The 9,507-nt window shown below is 35.7% G+C and overlaps 1 protein-coding gene across 1 annotated transcript; it reads right to left on the bottom strand.

Annotated features, from left to right (window-relative positions):
• Positions 1 to 4,707: 4,707 nt before the first annotated feature.
• On the bottom strand, positions 4,708 to 9,043 carry LOC115963236 (myrcene synthase, chloroplastic-like). The gene is made up of 8 exons (XM_031082171.1): positions 8,938 to 9,043; positions 7,408 to 7,573; positions 7,032 to 7,299; positions 6,478 to 6,853; positions 6,010 to 6,228; positions 5,782 to 5,920; positions 5,421 to 5,669; positions 4,708 to 5,303 (listed from the first exon to the last, which is right to left on the bottom strand). The coding sequence occupies exons 2-8, from the start codon at positions 7,516 to 7,518 to the stop codon at positions 4,959 to 4,961; spliced, it is 1,707 nt and encodes a 568-aa protein (XP_030938031.1). The 5' UTR covers positions 7,519 to 7,573; positions 8,938 to 9,043; the 3' UTR covers positions 4,708 to 4,958.
• Positions 9,044 to 9,507: the final 464 nt, after the last annotated feature.

Consider the following 9,507-nt stretch of genomic DNA (forward strand, 5'->3'; position numbering starts at 1 on the left):
TAATTACAATCAAATTTGGCACGGAATAAAAGCCAACAAAATACATATTTGTAAATCACAACTTTACATGACTGAAACAGACTTGGCAAGTGAAAGTTCAAATAGTGTATAAAACACCATTGAACGTTTAGACCCCCAATTACAAAATAACCAACTCAAGCTTTATGACAAACAACTAGTGTGCGGAAAATTAACACATGCTATAAATAGAATTGGTAAACAATCTAAGCCAATTAAAATCACATCCATAGCAGAAAATAAAAGGCAAAGATTAAGGGAAGAAAGATGCAAACACAGGGACAACACAATGATGTGTTATCGAAGAGGAAACCGAAGACCTCGGCGTAAAACCTCTCCGCCGCCCTCCAAGCGGTAAGTAATCCATTAGAAAATGTAGTTGGGAGACATGAACAACAATAGACCCTCCAAGCCTAATCTACCTAGTGTACCTAAGCCCTCCAAGCTTCTTGCTCCAACGAGGTTGCGCCGAACCTATTTCTTTTCTAGCTTCCCGAATTCCGCTACTTGACCATAGCATCTACCAATGTTAAATTGGTTCCTTCCTAACTGCTTCCTAGAACACCAAACAACCCTCTCACAGTAATGGATATGGTGAGAAAAGGTTTTGGTAAAAGGCCTCTCAAGGATTTAACAATGGAGAGGAAAAGAGTAGAGGAATTTGAAGAGTCTCTTATGTGAAGATTGTGGATGAATCAATCTTGTTTTACTCTAGGGTTTCTCTCTCAAAATTCTTTTTAGAAGCTCTCTTTCTTTCGTGGATATAAGGGGTATTTATACTGGGGTGAGAATGGAATGTGAAGAGTTAGGTTTTTCAAAACAGGGCTGGCTCGTGGCTTAACTGAGTCGCGAGATCCAGCCGCGAGATAACTGAACGACCAGTTGTCCTATTTTGTCTTGTAGTGCTCCAGCTAGCATGACGCTTCAACTTCTGGCATGCCTGGCACGTGTGCTGCTTCTGGCGGCTTGCAGCCGCAAGTCACTCGTGAGATCCAGTCGTGAGTCTCTGTTTTTCTTGCACACTCTTGAACATTTCTTCACACTATCTCACTCACTACCCTTACAACAATCCCACCTAAATACAGGGTTACTAATTGCTGAAATACAAGCAAATTTGGCACGGAATAAAGCCAACAAGATGGTTGATTAAATTCAACCTTACAGCAACTATTATTGAATAGGAGCCTTGGAGCTCAAACAGACTTGGCATGTATCAATCTGAGTGATACTTGACTCTGTAAACCAACTTACATCCAATAGGAGACTTGCCTGCAGGTACAGAAGTTAGTGTCCAAGTATTATTGAGCTTCAAGGCTTTAATTTCTTTGTCCATGGCAGCCTTCCATTCATGAAACTGAACTGCCTGAGAAAAGGAAACAGGTTCTGATGGAGTGGTATTAATAGCCATGACAAAAGAAAAATACTGAGGTCCAAGATGAGAGTAACTCATAACATCTGAAATGTCATAAGGCAAACCAGAAGTAGGTTTGGTACTAATTGCCTTACAAGAGTAATCAAAAAGGTAATCAGGTGGATGATGAGATCTAGTGGACCTTCTTAACACAGGTAAGTCAGGAATGGAAGTAACAAGTATAGGTTCAATTTGAGTAGAAAGAGGTAAAGTAGAAGTAGAAATAGGATCTGCAGAATCCAAAACAGGTTCTGCTTGGACATCAGGTATAGGTTGAGAAACTTGTTGGAATCAATGATTGGATCAGGTTGGGAAGGAACCAAACTTGATTCAACCATATGAGGAATACTAGATGGTGAAACAAAAGAAGGATCAGTATTACTAGAGGCATCTGAAACATAGTAAGGAAACACAAAATATTCAAGATATGAATTGGGAGGATGATATGATGTAGCATATGGAAAAATATGCTCATAAAAGATGACATCCCTTGAAATGTGAATAGAATTGGATTCAAGGTCTAACACCTTATAACCTTTAATGCCATGAGGATAGCCTAAGAAAACACATTTTCTGGCCCTAGGCGCAAAATTTTGCCTATTATGTGATAGTGTGGAAATGAAGCACAAATAGCCAAAACATTTAAGATGATTATATGGAGGTGGAGAATTAAAAAGGAGTTCATAAGGGCTCTTATTCCCTAAATATTTTGAGGAAATTCTATTGATGAGGTATACAGTAGTAAGGATGCAATCACCCCATAGGCATAAAGGCACTTGAGACTGATATTTCAGTGCTCTTGCAACATTGAGAATGTGTTGATGCTTCCTCTCAACAATGTCATTTTGTTGAGGAGTATCAACACATGACAACTGATGCAAGATGCCATTGGAATGAAAGAATTCCTTTAAGTAAAATTTTGTGCCATTATCACTTCTAATAGTTTTAATGGTAGCATCAAACTGAGTATGAACCATATTAACAAAATCAGGAATTAGAAATTGAGTATCAGATTTATTCTTGAGAAGATAAACCCAAGTACAACGAGAGAAGTAATCTACAATGGTCAAAAAATACTTGAATCCCTCAATAATACAAGTAGCAAAAGGACCCCATAGATCACAATGGACAAGCTCAAAAGGCTGAGTAGAGACATGACTACTAGAAGAAAAGGGTAACCTTTTTTGCTTGGAAATGTGATAGACTCCACAACAATCTGATTTATTTGAAACTTTAGAACCTACAAGTTTATTTAACAAAACAAGCTTTGAAAAAGAAGGATGCCCTAATCTACTGTGCCATAAATCTGAAGAAGAATGACCAGCAGATGCAGCGAATGCAGTATGAGAAGCAGGAGCTTGCAGCAGATATAGCCCTCTACATTCTTTACTTAGACCAATCGTGCTCCATTGAGTAAGGTCCTGGATAAAACACCAATTTCCAAGAAAAATAAGGCAACATGAAAAATTTTTTGTAAGCTTGCTTACATATATGAGATTAAAACTGAAAGTAGGGACACACAAGACATCAGTGAGTGTTAAAGTGGGAGAAACTTGCACAGTGCCTATGTGTGTAACTAAGGCCTATTCCCCATTCAGCAAGAAAACTCAAGATTGCACAATAGAAGTGATAGTGGTAAGCTGAGATACTGAATGGACCACATGGTCAGTAGCACTAGTGTCTAAGATCCAATCATTAGACTAAAAAACATGCCTATCAATAACATGAGCAGAGAAAACAGAGTGTGACATAGCTGGTGGAATCCGATATGGATTACTTGAGAAGTTAGAGGAATTGGAATTGGAAGATGAAGCTGAGGTAGGAGTTAAAACTAGTTGTATAGGAGGTGCAGGTGCCATAACAGTAGCAACTTGATGAGCAGATTGAGTACAATACCTGAACCAGAAGCTAAAACTTCTTTTTGAAAGTTAAGAAGTTGCTCACATTAAACCTAAGATATAGGACACTGAGGCAAAAAAGCCTGTGCAGGAGCCTGTTGTGAAGCAAATTGAGTAGCAAAAGGATTCTATGGTGCAAGAACAACTTCAAATTGAGTGCCATGATTGGGAAAAACTGCATTATTTTAGGTCAAATGTGGATTGGCTAAGGCAAATCCATCCAAGTTCCCAAAGGTTCTTGAAGGCAAGACTACTGAAACTTGATTAACCATAGCCTTGTTGTTTCCCTTGTGCTTGTAACCTGGAGGATACCCATGTAGCTTATAGCACTTGTCGGTTATGTGACCAGTAAGTCCACAGTAAGTACAAATAGGTCTTTCCTTCTTAGAATGCCCTCCTTTATTACCATGATAGCCTTGATTCTGGCCTTGATTATCATTAAAAACTTTATTATGATTCACATACATTGCAGTGGCCTCAGTGGGATAGACCATATTGACTCCGTGACTAATACTCCTCTTTTCCTCTTACAAGATCAAAGAACAAACCTTGCTAATAGAAGGAAATGGCTCAATCAACAAGATTTGGCCTATAATATTCCCATAGCTATCATTCAAACCCATCAAAAAACAAAAAACTTGCTCTTTATGCTGTGCATCCAATTGAGAAGCCTTAGATCCACATGTACAAGCACAAGTACATACAGTGAAAGGTTGAAAATTGACAAATTCATACCTTCTGGATGGAATAAAAATGTAAAGGCTAAGACCTTTGTGGAAAGGGGCCTGGTCTGGAAATCATTCATACCATCTAGATGGAATATCTGTTTTTATGCATGCACATTCATCTATCATTGAAACCAACTTTTTTTTTGCCTTTTTAGTTAAATCTGACTCATGGTTATTTTAGGTTCACCATGTGTGATTTTTCCATTTCGAAAATGGGATAACATTTTATCAACGAGGTCAGAGGATTAATGGGTACAAATTGGAGTTTCTATAGGTAAATCAGTTTAACTCATTATGAGAAGTGCTACATCCACAATATTTTCACAACAAATCATAGATGGTAAGTTGTTATTCGTTTTAATTTGAATCCACAATTGAAATTACTTTTTTTGTCCACCCATAACAACTAGTAACAACTTGCCATTTAAGATTTGTTGTGAAAGTATCGTAGATGTAGTACTTTTCATTAATAACCCTGTCAAAGATATTTCAATGCAATAATAGAATTTTCAACCTCTATCTTAAAACTTTAAAAGCCAACACTTCATATTTTTGCCTCCATATTTTAAGACCAACGTTTTCCAAAAGATAACATAATAATTTAACTACTTAATTTCACAATATCCACAAAGATAATAAACCAACAAAACACTCAAATAGCCCAAATAAACTAAAATAAAGGATTTATTAACCAACTAAACACTCAAATAACCCAAATAAACTAAAATAGAAGGATTTATTAACCGCAACATGTTAGAAAACCAAATTCCTACTTTATTTTGGGGGTCCATAGAAAAAGCTTAATTGGCCACCCGTTGTACAATGCCCTAACCCACTTATCAAATAAGATAACTCCCCCAAAACCAAAATCCATACTCATAAATCATGGTTTAAGGTCTTCACTTAATTGATGTTCAAGTTTGCTGTAGTATTTGAATTGCTAGAAGACATCCTGGAGTGAGGAATGGGCTGAATAAGTAACGATAATACAGTATCTTTAGTTTTTCGGTCTGCATCACCCAACCCATCTCCATATTGGTACATGAAATGACCCATCCTTGCAAGGTTCATTGCAATTTCAATAAATGTTTGACAGAATGGAGAACTCGCAACTCTCTCTTCGTTTAACTTATTCCATGCTGTACTAATCAAAGACTTCACATACTCACGAGCGTCTTTTTCACTAGCACCAGTTTCATTCATGTAACATTGGATTGATTTTGGAACGTCACCTCTTTTTAATTCATTCTAAGTTTCCAAAGAAAAAAAGAAAAAAAAGAAAAAGAAAACATTGTTAGGCTATGCTTGTGTGAAGTAGTTGAAAGCATTTTTAATGAAACTATTAGGATAGTGTGATTAGCATACTGCAGATGTTCCAAGATCATCTGTAAGTCGTAGAATCATTGATGACCAATAGAATATTTTGGGGTACTCTTCCAAGCAATCCAAGGCTTCCTTCGTTATTGGATTGGTGACCATAAAGTAAGCATGCATTAGTATAACCGGTGTTGTTATTGTAATCCATGCATTCTCAAGGTATTCTTCAAGGCTTGGTATATATCCACTGTAGTACCACTTTGCCTCCAACAAATCAGATCTACATAAATCTGCCCACTGAAACAATTATAATGGACCATGAATTAGAGGAATTAAAATTTTCATGTATTTAAGAGAAAATGTTAACAATAAACAATGATAGATTCAAAAGCTCTATTCATGCCAATACCGCTTTTTTCAAGTGCCGAATGATGTGGAATCCTTGTTCGTTAAGGGGATCAAAAGCCATTTCATTAACAAAGTTGTAGATAGTGAGGAAACATATCTTCATATAATCTGGAAGTTGATCCATTGCATTGATGTCCCATCTAGAGTCATACAAAAAATGAAAGAGCAATTTTTTAGTTTTTATGTCAAAGGGGATGAGGCGTAATGCACTAATGTGATTTATACAAACCTCTCAATGGCATCTGTGAAGAGCTTGAGTTCATCCAAAGTTCCATATATGTCATAAAGGTCATCTACTATTGTTAACAGTGAACCCAACTTTGTTAAATTTACCCTACAACACCCAAACTGAGGTTGATCTATCATACCCACTGACCAGAAGAAAATCTCCATTAGCCTATCCCTTGCAAATATCAAATTTTCTCCAAGCTTAGTGTTCTTCCACCACCTTTTTATGGACAAAACAAGAAAAATATCAATTTTCTAAAATTAAAATTTAGGCTATAATAAACTTGATTATTTGTTTTATGTTGCCATGAGATTTGATTTTAATTTTAGCATTCATCATGGTACACTTCAATAGTTCAATAGAGAATCTATATAGCCCTTAAGGGTTGTCAATAACTAAGTAATTAACGTATTGATTATATGTCAGATGAAGCTCAACTTAATGTGAGAAATAATAAGCTTTTTTAACCTTGACACTTGTTTTAGATCTTCTTGGTGGACTGCTTGCACCATGTTGAAATCCATTTCTGCAAGCTTAAGTAAGATAGGGTTCATGTCTTCTCTACTCCTATATATATCAATAAACCACCTTGTTTCAAACTTTATTATTCTCCAATGCAATGGAAGCTCCAAGGCATAAGTCACCATAGCAAAAAGAGTTTTATCTCTGTTATGCTTGACATATTCTTGGAGGTGCTTGGTTGCGAAATTTCTCAATTCCTCCAACATATTCTCACTTTCTGTCAAAAGGAATGATGCTTCATACAAGGATAGTATACCCTTCGTTTCCTCAAAAAGGCATGCCTTGAATTTCCCTCTCTCATCCTTGAAAATATTGAAAACTCCTGCAATGACCAACGCAATAATTATTAACTATATTATGGTATTATGTACACTATCAAATCCAAGAAATAAACTCTTTACCTAAATGTACTCTTTCCATTTTAGGTGAATTGGAGATGAATTTATTCCGTTTAAATAGCCCGATGTGTTCTTTTTTTTTTTTTTGTGTTTGTAAATTACCTTGAGAGATGTTATATCCATACTGTCTTAGGAGCCTAAATTTAAGAGCTGTGGAATATAAATTCTCCTTCCTCCACGTATCACCACTTTGATCATTGTTGTATAGATCTTCCAATATTCTCTTTATCTCTCCATCGAAGTGATGAGATAATACAAGTCTTTGCAAGATATCTATTAGCTCGAGTTGCTCTAAAGGATCCACCACTTTGGAAAGCATCATCCTCACATGTTCCTTCAACATATTACTTTGTCCAGTGCAAGTTTCTCCCTACATCACAATTTTATCATAGGGGCCAGTCAGTTTCCAAGTAATATATAGTCAGAAGAAGCACTAGTAAAATGATATAGCAATTGAAAACAATAAAAAAAATGATACCACATATTTGTTTCTCAATGACTGGATGTAATCATAGCCCCAAATGGGAGGTTGGTAATTTGCTGATCGCCGAACAATAATGGAATTATTTGAAGTATTGCTGTCCGCCATGCCACTGCTAGCTAGCTGGATGTTATAGATTGAGCTTTAGATGGGGGAGGTGCTCCTGCGAAATTGCAAGTAGGGGGAGAAGCAAGTAGGTTACATATATGTTATCCATTGAGGTAGAGTTACTTTGGTTTTTGTGATTGAATGGGTTATTATTTGAAAAGACTAAGAGAAAAACCTTAAGGGCTACAGTAAGAGGGTTATGTGATTCAGCGTTGTCGGCCTACAATATATTAGTGATATATATATATATATATATAATTTCAATCTATAACATATGCTTCATAATATTGCTCTTTATCATTGTAACAAAAGACTAATTATTTTTTTCATAGACAGAATTTGAATCCTGTCTCTTTCATCTCTCTTATTGGGTGATAAGTTGAGCTAAATAGAGTACTAGCATCAGGTGTGCCAAATGTTGAATTTTTAGTATTTGGCACATCAAACACCAAAAACTATACTACATGAGTTAACATAGATCCAAACAAAATTTAGGAACACCAAGAACACGAAGGTTACGTGATTCAGCCTTGTCAACCTACGTCCACGGGGAAAACCCTTAAGGGCTACATCTTTATTATATAAGAGTGTAGTACAATAACCTATGTTACAATTAGGGGCGGCGCTACAACCGATTTAGGGGGTTTAAATGAACCCCCTAACTTCAATCTTGCACACCCTTATTACAAGTATTTTCAACTCTAAGAGTAAAGAGTAAGTGTTTGTGAATTGTAAGTGTAATTCTTTTTTTGTAAATTTATATTATATGTGTGTGAGTGTGTCTAATATTGATTGTGTACATTACTTTATGTTATAATGTTATTTGTGTAAATTATGATGAGTGTGGATATTTGTATGTGCAATATAAATATAATAGAACTTTATATAATTTAATAATTAGGAAATATACAAGGTTTTTTTACAAGTGTGTGTATTGTTATCATATTATAATAATTTTTTGTTATAAAGTTAATAATTTTGTATCAACACAGAATCATCACTTTAACAATCACGTCATGTGGAAATCAAACGAAAGAGTAAAGACCCATTGGCACCCCGCTATGAAATCTAGCAGAAAAGAAACACGTACCGAAACAGATCTAGCCCACAATACTAAAAGGATTGATAGCACACATATCCAATCACATATGATATGAATATTTAAAACAAACTCATATAAAAATAATCGCAGTGCCTCTGAATCAGGATTTACTAAAACACAAATTGACACCGAAGTAAAAATAGAGGACTGAACATGATAGCAGATCATATATCTCATATATTACGACACACATATTCATGTCAGCATGATACCACTGATGGTTTGCAGAAGCAATAGAAAATAAATATTTTTTTTCTTCCATTCAATGATTGTTATACCACACAATCATGATTATGAATAAATTAAGAATTGCGTACCTTTCTTAGCAAACCAAGTGTCTCTTTTTCTTTTAGAGTTTTGTAGAGTACCATGCGCTCGCTCAATCGTTTCTGATGGCTAACCACTATTGTGATGTCTTATATACAAAATACAAAGACTTTTTTTTTTTTTTTTTTTAGAAACTATTTACAAAGATCTTGACAAGTCATGCTCACTCAGTCATTTCTGATGGCTAACCACTAATCAATATCATGGCCAGAGGATGACTTATACAACTGGTACTTTTCTTCTTCACTAGAACTATTTGAAGACTCACTAGATTCTCTACAGAAAGAGACCTTCTAGTTATCTTATTCTTATTAGATACGTGCTAGATTCTAGTTCAATGTATGTGATGGCGTAAGTCGGATAAAAGTGACGGGTGATATTAATCCAAAATGTGTGTGGCTGTGGAGTCATGTTGCATGGGGGATTTGACCTATTCTCTCTAGAGAATAGGTCAAATGAAAACATTGCATGCGATTTTTACAACTATGATAAAAGTGATAGAAGTAACGCCGCCTAAGTGGGAGACTGACCTATTTTCTCATGATCTAGATTCTCTACCG

This window comes from Quercus lobata, chromosome 10 (genome assembly GCF_001633185.2).
Source record: "Quercus lobata isolate SW786 chromosome 10, ValleyOak3.0 Primary Assembly, whole genome shotgun sequence".
In the NCBI taxonomy this organism is placed as follows: Eukaryota; Viridiplantae; Streptophyta; class Magnoliopsida; order Fagales; family Fagaceae; genus Quercus; species Quercus lobata.

Bases quoted from the DNA above. Each gene is read 5' to 3' on its own strand.
- LOC115963236 (XM_031082171.1), bottom strand. From the start codon at position 7,518: ATGGCGGACAGCAATACTTCAAATAATTCCATTATTGTTCGGCGATCA. The intron at 6,229-6,477 runs GTTAAAAAAGCT...GTCCATAAAAAG, and splicing joins GATCTAAAACAAGTGTCAAG to GTGGTGGAAGAACACTAAGC. The intron at 5,304-5,420 runs GTATGCTAATCA...TTGGAAACTTAG, and splicing joins ATGATCTTGGAACATCTGCA to AATGAATTAAAAAGAGGTGA.